The 14,329-nt window shown below is 38.6% G+C and overlaps 1 protein-coding gene across 3 annotated transcripts; it reads right to left on the minus strand.

Moving 5' to 3' along the window:
- Positions 1-539: 539 nt before the first annotated feature.
- LOC120085468 (RING/U-box superfamily protein) lies at positions 540-14,216 on the minus strand. Of its 3 annotated transcripts, XR_005483962.2 has the most exons (10): positions 14,067-14,216; positions 11,816-12,849; positions 10,160-10,823; positions 9,987-10,061; positions 8,960-9,160; positions 8,661-8,758; positions 1,596-1,695; positions 1,374-1,472; positions 1,168-1,294; positions 540-930 (listed from the first exon to the last, which is right to left on the minus strand). XR_005483962.2 is itself a non-coding variant. In XM_039041448.2 (9 exons), exons 1-9 carry the CDS (start codon positions 14,151-14,153, stop codon positions 1,232-1,234), a joined length of 2,421 nt encoding a protein of 806 aa, XP_038897376.1. In that variant the 5' UTR covers positions 14,154-14,216; the 3' UTR covers positions 977-1,231. The 3 variants fall into 3 exon arrangements, 2 of the variants coding, with proteins under 2 accessions (XP_038897376.1, XP_038897385.1); XM_039041448.2 differs by lacking the exon at positions 540-930 and having other exon boundaries at positions 977-1,294; XM_039041457.2 differs by lacking the exons at positions 540-930; positions 14,067-14,216 and adding an exon at positions 13,594-13,705 and having other exon boundaries at positions 977-1,294.
- Between the last annotated feature and the right edge of the window lie 113 nt (positions 14,217-14,329).

Raw genomic sequence — 14,329 nt, forward strand, 5'->3', positions numbered from 1 at the left:
TTGGTCACTAAAGGTGGTCGTTATTGGAGTTAGTAGCAAATGAAGGTCATTGGAATTGGTCGCCATAGGTGATCGCTAGTGCTGATCGTCAAATGTGATCACCACAGTTGATCACTAGAAGTGGTTAGTTGTGATCGCCACAATAGTAATTGCAAGAGTTGAGCGTCATTAGTGATCACTGAAGTTGATCATCAAATGTGGCACTAGAGTTGGTGATAGTGATTGTCAACCACCGAACTTGATGGTGGTTGTTGCCAGAGGTAGCCGCCAAAGTTGGTTATCATTACCAAAAACTCAACTTTTTCAAAATGATTCTTTTTCTAAATGGAACATTTGAAAAATAAAACCAAACACATCCTCGATCTATTTCAACCTAGAATTTATTCATTTATATTTAATATTAACCAAAATTTGTTGAACAATAAAATAATTTTTGTACAGAATAATTATTTTAAATAACAAAACTACTAAATATATTTTTAAATATAGTAAAATATCATTGTTTATCCGTGGTAGACACTAATAGACATCAATCAATATGCGACGAACAAACAAAGATCACCTTCACATGAATGGTCAATTACACTATGCAAATTAGGTGCACAGTGTTCCTGTTAAATATTGAGCATTCCAAGCAGGTATATGGCCACCGATACATTTCACAAGTTTAACATGATATTTGGCTTTTCTTGCTCGATGGCAATGGCTTAGCTTAAAAATTATTTATAAAAAAAAAAAAAAAAAAAAAAAAAAAAAAAAAAAAAAAAACTGCCAAAGATGTACATATAATGAATCTTCTCCAGCAGATGATTCAAAACCATGCCCACTCATTCAGGCTGAGAACTTTTCTTTGTTCCCCAATGGAGAATTGCACCTTTGAAGTCTTACGCTTCTGACTGCCCAAGCTCAAGCGCAAAACATTCTAACAAGCTATACGACGAGACGAAGGGAAAATTAGAGAGAATACACAACGAGAGCATCGTTCTATGACGACCGTCATCATCCAGTAAAAAAATCTTTATGACCTTCTAACATCGCATACGATATGCAGCATAAGGAAAACCAAACTAAAGCAGGAGATGAACCATCTCCATAGTATGAAAATTTCTGTTACATTATCTCATCTAAAAGATGGAAAATAAAATGAAAATAATAAATCTAATTTACCTTGGCTCCACTAAAGATTAAGAGGGCATGCAGATTTGCAATACACCCAAAATCACCCTTAGTATCAAGTGATTGAGCACTTACAAACCGGGCACGATGTTCGTCTCTGTAGCCATGGATCGATACACTGAAACAGCAAAGAAAGAGAAGTGGTTAGCGGTTATGGCTTGAAAAGGAGAATGGGGCTTCTTTATTGAGTCGCATACATCTTTATGAAATTTGTGTAAACAAGGTAGATGGCGAATGACATCTCCAATGGTTGGCGTATCAAGACAAATTGCACAAGCTTCTTCCATGCTGTCAGTCTGAGGAAGACAGGAAAAAAATTGTCAAGAGCAGCTAAACCAGTACACCTGGTGATCCAGAGAATGAGTTTTTAATCAAGAGAAGAAAAATAACCGAAAATGGGATGCAGAACCACCATCTACCTGTACTGTAGATTGTGGCAAACTATTAATCCGGTTGGTAGATGCACCAGCATGGTGGTGATTGTTCTCGTCAAGGGATAGCAGCATTTCATAATCATTCCTGGCATAAATAATGAATAATGTCACAAATCTAAAACAACTGACCGTAGGGGTTTCTTATCCCAAAAAACAACGACAAATGACTGGTCAAATGGAATATCCTGATTTCAAGAAGCTGCAAAAATAAACATCCACGGATAGCAACATTTCAGAATCATTCCCAGCTTACTGGTGGTCATACCTCAAAAGTATCTGAAACAGATTAGAATCTGTCTCCTTACTACTAAATTATGTTCATGTTAATGATCCACCCTAGGAGGTTTCGCAAACAGAAGGCCAGTTCTAAGAGACACTAGGTTACTAATTTTTCCATCTAAGAGTATTAACCCAGAAATTAGAAGGATATCTCCATACCTTTCAAGACCCTTACCACTAGGACACTTGGGAGTAGCTAAGAGAGGATAAGTTACCAAGTTTCGCATCTGAGAGCTTGAACCCTCACCGCTAAGGCACTTCTTAAAGATACCATATGCATTGTATAAAAGAAACATGGAGGCTGCAATTGGTAACATGCTTTTAATATAGAGACGATATAGTATAAAAGTGTAGGTTGTTTTGTAACTATATTTTAGACACCATTAACTTAGCTTGGACTGGAAGGTCTTTTTGTAACTCTTCCGTCAGGTAAGAGGATCCCTTATCCCTTGTCCCTTAGGTTGTTTTGTTGACGCTACTTGCTGCTTGAACAATATCCTTTGTTTCTCAAACTATTGTAATGTCTGCCGAAGTTTGAACTTATTTCCACACGGGTCAACTACATTTATAAAACTTTGCATAGTTCAGACATGACCTTCCACCTTTTACTTAAAATTCTCCGTCCATTATAGCAACAGCTAACATTTCATATTTGAGAATATCAGTTTCACATGTATAAAGTTCTACTCCTCAGACCCAGGCCAAATACTTTATGTTTTCGTTCTCTTTTTTCCTTTTTTTTTCTCTCATTTTATCACCTGATAACAAAGTATTCAGTCTCTAGCCAAGTATACTCTTTATTTAACTGAAATGAGAACAAAATGTCAATCCTTTCTCCATGATATATATTTAAACGAGTGCATTCCCTCGCTTGCACTTGTGGACTTGAAAATTTTTGGAAGACCCAACACATGGAAATCAGTATTAATTGGGAGGAAATTGTTGAAAATAGGGTTTTTAACCTAGGGACATTTATGTAATTGTGTAAGACCCCTAGGGTTTCCTATTGTCTATTTATATAGTGTGTCCCTGTATATTTAGTGTATCAGTTTTAAAAACAAATAAGACTAGACTTCGTGATTTTTCCCCTGCACTAGGGTTTCCACGTAATCTTGTTGTTCTTCTCTTCCCTATTCTTTATTTTTAACATGATATCAGAGCGCGGTGACAAAAACCTAGCCGTTATGGAAGAGAATCAACCTCAATCCTCCTCTGTTGATGGGTCTTCAAGTTTTGACATGAGAACGGTAATTCGAGCAGCGGTAAAGGAATGTTTTCAGGATGCCCTACCGGAATTAATATCTGCCGTTTAGGTACAATCCTTGGAAAAACACCCTCAGCCGATCGCGTATCACCATTCCGAAACCAATCAGAATCCGATTGGAGCTGGAGTCGGCCGCGAGGAACCAACGATCATGGCAGAGTCGGCGGCGGTCTCGGACGTGAAGAGCAGGCTGGCCGCGAGGAGATGTTGACCTTCGATCGGAGCTACCAGGGCAAAGTGAGCAGCATCGGAGGCGAGGAGCAGAGGAGTCGTGATGATCTGATTAGGGTTAGTACCAGTCTGGAGCAAACCGGGCCAGTTCGGGTTGAACCAGGGCAGATCAGCTAGACCCAGTATTTTGATTTTAATTCCGACCCAAGGCTAGCCTGACCCGAGGGCGCAGCTTTTAATTTCAACCCGTGATCCGACCCACGGCTAGCCCGACCCAAGAGCTCTTCTGTCCAATTTTTTGCGCCAGCCGATCCACTTTTAGCCCATCCAGCCCGACCCGGTGATCTGGTTTCCTTCAACAGCCGACCCGATGGTTTTTCATATCCAACAGCCGAGGTCTCGAGCAACCAGCACCTGTTCCAATCAATTGTGGTTCAGCTTGTTACCCAGACGATGTGAGATAATGGTTGGCTTACCTACAACAGCAGATTTCTAATTTGGATACGATGTTCGGTGCAAATCCTCAACCGGTTTATTCAGAAAATCCGGTAAACTCATTACTTATAGTGCCTAACGTTTCCTACTTATCTGGTTCGATGGGTAATTCTGCAGGATTTATCGTCGAAGAAAAATTAAATGGCCAAAACTATTTCTCCTGGTCTCAATCGATCCAGATGGTCTTGGAAGGGCATCACAAGTTTGGATATTTGACAGGGGAAATTCCAAAGCCGGCCCCAGGTGATCCACAAGAACGGAATTGGAAAGGAGAAGATTCGTTGCTACAGTCTGTCTTGGTGAACAGTATGGAACCCCAGATAGGAAGACCGCTATTATATGTTGCAACAGCCAAGGATATTTGGGAGGCAGCACAAGATCTATATTCTAAACAACAGAATATCTCCCGGCTATATACACTCCATAAACAGGTTCATGAATCCAAACAAGGGTCTATGGATGTTACCTCTTATTTTAACAAACTGTTGATGTTGTGGCAGGAAATGGACTTGAGAGATTGTCTGGAATTGTCCACAGGATGGGGCCCAATATTTGAAGATTGAGGAAGCAGATCGTGTTTGTGTTTTTGACTGGATTAAATCCAAAGTTTGATGGGGTTCGTAGTCGAATCTTGGGCCAGCGCCCGATTCCTTCACTTCGAGAAGTCTGTTCTAAAATACGGCTAGAAGAAGATCGGTCGTGTGCCATGAATAATATCACCTCAACTACTGATGCAGCCGCCTTTGTTGCCAAACCGTCCAGTACTGATGGTGATAAAAAACCTCCTCCAGTTTATGAACATTGTAAAAAGCTTTGGCATACGAAGGATCAATGTTGGAAATTACACGGGAAGCCTCCAAATAGCAGGCAACGACAGTCTCATGAAAAATCTAATACTAGTCGTGCCCTGGCAAGTGATTCAATAGATGAACAAACTCAAAAGAAATCTTCTGGTGACGGTAAACACAGCTCGAGTACAGTTGGGGTGAGTGCAATTGCACAGTCAGGTAATTTTTCTTCTTTTGGCCTAATTAATGTAAATGGTAAGAAACCATGGATTGTGGATTCGGGGTCTACTGATCACCTTACGAGTTCCTCAGAGTTATTTATGTCATATAATCCGAGTGCTGGTAATGAGAGGATTCAAATTGCAGACAGGTCTTTTGCCCCTGTTGCAGGAAAGGGCAATATCTCTCCGTTTCATGGTTTAATTCTACGTGATACCTTACATGTGCCTAAAATACCATATAATTTGTTATCTGTCAGTAAATAACAAGAGATTTGAGGTGTTTGGCAATTTTCTCACCAAATTCAGTTTTATTTCAGGATCTGAAATTGGGGATGACGATTGGCACTGCCCGGCACAAAAAGGGACTCTACTTCCTTTCTGACGAAGCTTCCTCTAGGAATGATCACCAATCTGGGTTTATGTCTTTAAATTTCTCTGTTTCTGAAAATGATGTTATGTTATGGCATTTTCGCTTAGGACATCCGAATTTTCAATATATGAAATATTTATTTCCTCATTTATTTCGTAATGCTAGCTAGTACTTCTTCTTTTAATTGTGATGTTTGTATTCGTGTCAAGCAACATCGTGTTTCTTTCCATTATCAGCCTTACAAACCCTCGAGTCCTTTTTCTCTTGTTCATAGTGATGTATGGGGTCCCTCACCGGTTACTACTTCCACGGGAAAACGGTGGTTTATCATGTTTATAGATGATCACACCCGTCTCACCTGGGTTTTCCTGCTCACTGATAAATCTGAAGTGTCCTCTGTTTTCCAACAGTTTTACACAACTGTCGAAACGCAATTTAAAACAAAGATTGGGATTTTAAGAAGTGATAATGGGCGAGAATTTTTTAATGCCTCCTTCAAAGAATTTCTCGATTCTAAAGGTATTGTCCACCAAAGCTCATGTGCTTACACTCCGCAACAAAATGGAGCAGCTGAGCGTAAAAATAGGCATCTGGTTGAAGTAGCCCGATCTCTTATGTTATCTGCCACCCTTCCGTCGTACCTCTGGGGAGATGCAGTTCTTACTGCTGCTCACCTCATTAATCGGATGCCCTCTCATATTCTTAATCTTCATACCCCTTTGGAATTGTTTAAAGAGTTTTTCCTAATACTCGGTTGATTTCTAATGTTTCTCTTCGGGTTTTTGGTCGTGTTGCTTTTCTTCACTCCCATGGTCCAAACCGCACGAAATTTACTCCTCGTGCTCAGAAGTATGTCTTTGTTGGATATCCACTCCATCAACGTAGATATAAGTGCTATCACCCGTCATCTCGAAAATACTATGTCTCTATGGATGTCACCTTTCTCGAGGATCAGTCGTTCTTCCCTGTTAGTCATCTTCAGGGGGAGAACATAAATGAAGAGACTAACTGGTCATCTTATACTATTCCTTTAGAGTCAGCGCCCATTCAAACCTTGTCTAAACCTAGTCCTGAGCATGATAGTCTGGTCCTTCCTACCAATCAAGTTCCTTGGAAAACGTACTACAAGAAAAATCTCAGGAAGGAAGCAGTGTCACCTGTTGAACTAGAACTGCCGGCTCCAGTACAAGAGTCAGACCTGTCGTCAGGTCCAGGTACGTATATTCCTAATGATGTTGATTTATGTATAGAGAATGATGAAGGCAAGTATGACAAGGGAGAAGGGAGCGGTGATGCTAAGAGAGTGATAGAAAGGGAAACTGTAAAGGATGAAATGATTGAAGCTACAGAGGATGAGATGGTCCGTGCTAATGATGATGTGGAAGATACTACTGAAGTTTCTGATACACAGATAGTAAATCATGGTGAGAAGCCTGAAGAGGTGAAAGAACGTGATGCATCACTTGATCTTCCTATAGCCCTGAGGAAAGGTACCCGTTCATGTACTAAATATCCTATGCATAGTTACATGACATATAGTAATTTGACATCCGAGTTCAAGGCTTTTACTACTAGCTTGGATATTAAGGTAGTTCCAGATAACATAAGTGTTGCAATGAAAAAACCAGAATGGCGGTCTGCTGTTATGGAAGAAATAAGGCTCTGGAAAAGAATAAAACCTGGGAACCGGTGACTCTGCCTGAAGGGCACAAAACAGTAGGATGTAAATGGGTGTTTACTATAAAGTACAAGTCAGATGGGACGATTGACCGATACAAGGCCAGACTTGTTGCAAGAGGCTTTACCCAAACATATGGAGTGGAATATTCTGAAACGTTTTCACCTGTGGCTAAACTTAACACGATCCTAGTACTTCTGTCAGTAGCTGTGAATAAAGATTGGCCCCTACACCAACTTGATGTTAAAAATGCGTTTTTGAATGGGGAACTTGAGGAGGAAGTCTATATAAGTCCCCCTCCCGGGTTCGAGAGTCGATTTAAAAATAAAGTGTGTAGATTGAGGAAATCACTATACGAATTGAAACAATCTCCATGAGCCTGGTTTGACAAGTTCACAACGTTTGTGAAAGCACAGGGATATGTTCAAGGACATTCCGATCACACTCTTTTTATAAGAAGATCAACATCAGGGAAAATAGTTGTTCTAATTGTCTATGTTGATGACATTGTTTTATCTGGGGATGATGATGTAGAAGTCACAAGACTAAAAACAGAGATGGCTAGAAAGTTTGAAATTAAAGACCTCGGGAAGCTAAAATACTTTCTTGGAATGGAAGTGGCTCGCTCAAAAGAGGGTATATCGGTTTCTCAACGAAAATATACACTGGACTTGCTAAAGGAAACAGGTATGACTGGGTGTAAACCTGTTGACACGCCAGTAGAATACAATGCAAAAATCGGTGATAAGAGTGATGGAATTCCTGTTAATAAAGAAAGGTATCAGTGGTTAGTTGGGAAGTTGATATACTTGTCTCACACAAGACCGGATATTTCTTATGCAGTAAGTGTTGTGAGTCAGTTCATGCAAGCTCCTTGTGAGGATCCTATGATAGCAGTTGAACATATTCTTCGATATCTGAAAGGAACTCCTGGTAAAGGCCTAATGTTCAGGAAAACCGATAAACGATCTGTTGAAGCTTACACTGATTCTGACTAGGTAAGGTCTGTTGTTGATAGAAGATCTATGTCTGGGTATTGTACGTTTGTCTTGGGAAATCTAGTCACCTGGAGAAGTAAAAAACGAGTTGTTGCTAGAAGTAATGCTGAGGCTGAGTATCGGGCCATGAGTCTAAGGATTTGTGAAGAAATCTGGTTGAAGAAAGTATTATCAGATGTCCAGCAAGATAATGAGCTTCCAATAAAATTGTTTTGTGATAATAAAGCTGCCATCAGTATTGCAAACAATCCAGTTCAACACGACAGAACTAAACATGTGGAGATAGACAGACACTACATTAAGGAGAGATTGGACAGTGGAAACATATGCATCCCTTATATTCCTTCGAATCAACAAGTTGCTGATGTACTTACAAAAGGGTTATTGAGACAAAATTTTAATTATTATGTAAGCAAGTTGGGACTTGTTGATATCTATGCACCAACTTGAGGTGGAGTGTTGGAAATAGGATTTTTAACCTAGGGGAATTTATGTAATTGTGTAAGACCCCTAGGATTTCCTACTGTCTATTTATATAGTGTGTCCCTGTGTATTTAGTGTATCAGTTTTAAAAAAAAATAAGAAAAGACTTTATATCGTGGTTTTTCTCCCTACACTAGGATTTCCACGTAATCTTGTTGTTCTTCTCTTCCCTATTATTTATTTTTAATAGAAATAATATAACGAGGACTTCAAGATATCTTGCTAACAAATTTGTAACATTAACTGAAAAGTGAAAACCCAAGTGTAAGTTATAAATCATTTTCAAATAGATTGAAATCTTACTCGTTGAAATCACGCTGGATATGCAAGATGTCCCTATTCATTCTCACATCTTCCATATCTCCAACTGCAGCCTCCAGAGCTTCCAATATATCAAGTCTCTGTGTCAAAAGCAATTTACTAGTGTTTGAATATGATAAAGGATAAACAATCTCATTACAAACAATCATAGGCAAGATACAATCATCATACCATCAACAATCTATTTCATACATCTTGTCCATATAACAAGCAAAAAAGTGCTTGTTAATAAGAAAAAATTAGCTGATTAACCTAGCACCAACAAAGACTATAGTAATTACCATATCTAAATCCATATGCATAGGAAAATTAACATTCCTTTGTCTACTTGACACTCTATGAGAGCCACCAAAAAATTGATTCCTCAACTGTGCCATTCGTGCAGAGTGGGTTACTCGAGTCCGCATTCTATTAGAAGAGTTTTGTAAAGATTGAGAACGAGTGCGTCTGTTGGCCTGTGCTACCAACGAGCCCCTCTGACTCTGAACAAAAGAAATAATCATCTTTTAGATAGCAGATGGATACAGGAAAGAATGCATGACTAAATTATCTCTTACCGGGCACACTGTACATTTAAAAAAGTAAAGATAATTAGTTAAGAAAGGTCGAATTATTTTAGGAAAACATGTTAGCCATCTTTCCACCAAACCTACGAAGAAAATGCATGTAGAAAAATGTTAAACATAAATTAGTTCAAAGCTATGCCAATGACACTCCAACCCCCCTCCCCCTCAAATCGTTGAGCAGCTTCCCCTCAAATCGTTGAGTAGCTTTGTAGACATAGATTAACATTGTGGGGTTGCATTGGTAATAAGTTTTCAACTTTTAGGTGAAAAAATAGAAGGGGAGGACAAAAAAGTTCACTTGCGTAGGTATACATCCAAGAATGAATTTGCAAACACAATCTCTGTAATATCAACGTGAGGAATTGGATAATTTCAGAGGACGGTTGCAAATATAGCAATCAGGCTCAAAGTATTTGCAGATATAGAATAATGCAAAAGAATTTGCAGATATAACAAAATTTAGATTTTGCTTTCAAAGTCTATCAGTGGTAGACCATATCGCTAGTAGAGGTCTATCAATAATAGACCATATCACTGGTAGGAATGCATTAGCGGTAGAGTCTATCACTGATAGATTTTGCTATATTCGCGATTCTTTAAAAATGTTGTTATACCTTTAATTATTATCCCAAAAAATACTACCCAATCCAATTACCCTAATTTCATATGACAATATTTCCAAAGAGCAAAGAGGTTGCAGTCACAGGAAGAGAAAAAAGAAGAGTCAAAAAGGATATAATACATTGTAAGTCCGGCGGGAGGGTGCAAGAAGGCCATGTTCCACCTGCTGCAGTGCCATAGCTAAATGTTCATCAATCTGCCAAAAGAAACATAAAACTTATGAAATCAAGAATACCTTCTTAGTAAGTTGCTGATTAAGCATGGACAGGCATAGCTTATATAAGAATTAACCACCTCTTCCCCTCCAATAGGCATCTCCTGATATAGTTGTTCCTGAAGTTCACGAGCCAACATCTCGTCAGCTTCAAGTTGTCTTGCCCTAACATCTGAGGTGTCATCATTTAAGCTACCAACAGTCTGGGAGACAGGGTGTCTCATTTCAGGTGACAACTCATCAACCTCAATTACTTCATTCAAATTATCACGAATTCTTTGACCCTGCAGTTTAGTTGACCTTGAATTTGAAGACTCCCCAGATGTACCAAGGTACACGACATCTGGAATGCGGCATGAAGTATTAATTTGTGAAGTTGATCCATGTTTCTTTTGTTTTTTGTTTAGTTTGTTTTCAGCATGCATCGGTCGAATAGTCTGATCTATTTTGGGTACAGTGCTGGAAGCCTTTTGAGATGTATCAGCGTTTCCTGCATAATCAGTTTCTGCTATGAGTTCTTGCCTGCTAGGGATTTGTCTCTCCATGACCATCTCAGTTTTTCCATTAGAAAGCCTTCCAACACTATCAATCTTCTTAAAAGAATCCCCAGATGGATTAGACAAGACGATCCCTTTCCTTGAATGATTGTGTGTTCTTCTCCAAACGCCTACTTCTTCACAACGTTCAGATGTACCTAATCTGGAAGTTCCAGCTGGAATTGCTTCAGCAGCCTTTTCCGTGTCACTGAAAGCAAATAAGATATCAGGACAAATTGCTTTTGAAGGCTGCAGGCATAACAAGAAAAATTGAAGCTAAATTTTAATACGTGTTGGCATCAACAACTAAAGTTGTTGAATGATGTTATATTTTAACTGATTTAGATAGGGTTCACCAATATCCAACTACATCCAGTTGTTGTAAATCCAATAAAACATTTAACCATGTAGTTTCATACACCAGCAAGAGTGGTCACAATGCAGTGTGCCAAGCAATCATTCATGACAAGACTGTAGTCTCTTGCATGGAAACCTGGAATAGACCTGCATGGTCTCCCGATGCCGAACCATTGCACTACAGGGTACAGTGATGCGAAGAGTCAAATCTACATGATTCAAAATCCCCGGTATAGTGGCACTAAGAACTTTTCACAATCCAAAGGGAAATGAAGAACATGCTAAAGCCAACACGCAACAACTTGAGAAAGTGAGTAGTAGTTCTACAAGAATTCTATAGAAACGCCATGACATAGTAAAATTCTAACAATGAACGTAGCTGGATTTAAGGTGTCTACAAAATTATTTTGCGATGAAGGATAGCAGAGTCTGCAACTCTCAGGTTGTTTAAAGGAAATAGGAAATTTTAAAAACAATCGGCAATATTAGTAAGATAAATAAACTGTCATTACATCTTAAAGTGAATGATATAACAAAGACCACTCCTAGATTCACCTTTTTCAGTAGGGAGAAGAGGTTCCACAGAGAAGAAAGTATGAGGACCCCCAAAGAAAGTAAAGGGTAAAGAAAGTAAAGTGTTGAAAAAAAATGATTGCTAAAATGTATGAGAACTTCAAAAGAACCGCCAAGCATGAACGAGAGAGCATGCAAAAATATAAATAAACTCTCAAGAGGAGAATTTCAGTGTCCAATACCTCATAGGCAGCCAACAACATCAAAATATAAGCAAAAAACCACAAAATTTTAATTTACAGCATAGCGTGAGGAGAATCTTTCTGTTACCTGCAAGTTGAAAAAATAACTTTGACATCATCACTATCATGTGAGATAGAAGGTTGAAGCATAATCCCTTTTCCTTTATCTTTGATACTACGATTGTCTTCAGCAACTATATCATTTATATCTATCGGACAGAATGGACTGCTTAATGGCATGTTCCCCAAATTGTTCTTGTCAACATCTCTTGAACTCTTTTCACACTGCTCAGATAAACTTTTTGCTTTTATTGCAATATTATGAGGTGATATACAACCATTCCGTACCAATCTTTTATGTCCGGTAGCTCTAGGTGAACTAACAAACTGACGAGAACCCAAAAGTTGTTTTTCCTGTCGATTATTGGTGTTATTGGATTTTTCAATTCCCTTTCTATGAATAATGGATAAACCAACATCTTGGAATGATTCCTCAACAACCTTTTCCTTCCCTTTAATGTTTATGTTGGGTTTCTTTGAAGCAATTGGCATGTAACGAGCAGACTGTTCATTCAAGGTGTTCTCAATCTTATAGTCCTTAGCCACATGACGATTAACCGTTTGAGGTTTAGACTTAAGATCATGTTCTCTCATTTGTGGAACCGCAGTATTTTCTTGACAATGAGGTGGTTTGGAAGGAGAGTCAACAGATATATTTATCCCTTTATCCACGCGGCGAGGGCAAATAAACCGTTTTGGCCCCTGACATGAATATTTTTCCCTTCCACCTTTTCTAAGTAAAAGATTATTTTGCAATGCATAAGAATTCTCTCCCGGTGAAAGAATAATGGTGTTTTTACGACCCGTAAAATCTTCACCAGGAATATTTTTAGAACTCCTATCTAATCTCAAATCATGCCCATTTTCACAGGCAAGCACCCCCACTCCCTTCATGCCATTCATCCCCTCTTCCATCATGAAATCAGGGTTTCTCAAACGACTAGATAAAGAAGAACCAGTCTCCGTCCGAACAAACTGTCCGCCATTAATTTGTCGGGCAGCTAACCGGTCAGGTGTATCAGGAACATCCATGATCCATTCAGTCTCCATCTCCTTCATACTCTGCATTGGGAGGGAAAGATCAATGCTCAGTAGATTATAATACCACCCGGCTGGGACACTCAAACAAGGACAATTGGGAATTAAAATGGTAACTAAATGAAGATAATGACAGAAAACAAAAAAGAAAAAAAAGAAAAAAAGAAAACAGGAGCAGTGAAAGCAAGTTGACCAGACACTAGTAGATTTTTCCAAAAAAACACTAAAATGTAAATTTACTAAGAAAAAGAAGAATATGAAGTATTTAAACGTAAATTCATGAACAAAGAGAAGATTAGGAAGAATTTAACATATATTAATAAAAATATTTTCATTACAATGAGCTCATAAGCTCACACCTTAGTGCTCTTTCATCTCATTGATTTGGAATGTTTAGCATGTAGCATCTAGAAAAAGAAGTATCATAACATAGATACAACTAAAATAGCAATCAGCCCATGGTTGGTCTCAATTGTGATGGTAAAGTAAATCAAAGATTGACAAAACAAACCCAATGTTGGCAACACAAATTAACAAATAACGGTTAACTGCAAAAGTTGCCACTACAAGAAAGGCCATGTTCACGATTAACTTTTACAAAGTCAACTTTTTTTTTTATAAATACTGGCCAATAAATCTGATGCGACAACTTTCAAAGAGTGAAGGGTATAAGGGTGCGAGGATTTATGATTTGAAAATGTGTTGGGTTACATGTGGGTATTTATTGGAGGTTTCTATGGTCCTCATTTAAATACTATTTAAGCATACCTTTCCAGAAGGTGAATCTTTTCCTTAAATAAATAACAACTGAGGCGACCACAAAATATACAAAAGCACTTCTTTTCCTTATGGTACACATAAACTGAAGCGACCACAAAATCTACACAAGAATTCGATCTTCATTCAACTATCAGAAAGCATATAATAATACAATAAATGCATGTTTTGTATAACACAATGGATAGACAACAACATCCTACAAGCACTACAGCTCTTACCTTGTGTGTTATGTTCTAATCGTTTTTCAAGAACCAACCCATTCAGCATTATATTAAACTAAATCAAACCAAAATAATTAGAAAACTAGACGTTCTGATAATCTTGAAGGGGAATCGAATACCGTAGTAAACAATTTTCAGAGCATACGTTAATCAACGGGGAAAAAAAAACAAGAACACGATTGAAATTTCTCACAAATTTAACCTAAGAGTGCAATGTTCAGACAAAATAGATGATCGAACCTCGTCGTGTTTCTCGTCCAAATCAAGAAAAGCGAGAAGCCCACAGGTTGAATTCAAGGACGACGAAGAAGACGATGGTGAGGCCATCCAATCACCTCCATTCTCTTTCTTCCCTTCTCTAAACCCACCGTCTCACTTTCTCCGTTCCCTGTTACGAACCGGGTCGGGTCGCATCGGATATTTGCCTTTGGGCCCGATAATATTGAGGCCCAATAAATCAACCTTGGCCCACCCAATTAAAATGCTTCTGGGCTGTCATTTCA

This window comes from Benincasa hispida, chromosome 1 (assembly GCF_027475165.1).
Source record: "Benincasa hispida cultivar pf3 chromosome 1, pf3_genome.v1.1, whole genome shotgun sequence".
Lineage (NCBI taxonomy): Eukaryota > Viridiplantae > Streptophyta > Magnoliopsida > Cucurbitales > Cucurbitaceae > Benincasa > Benincasa hispida.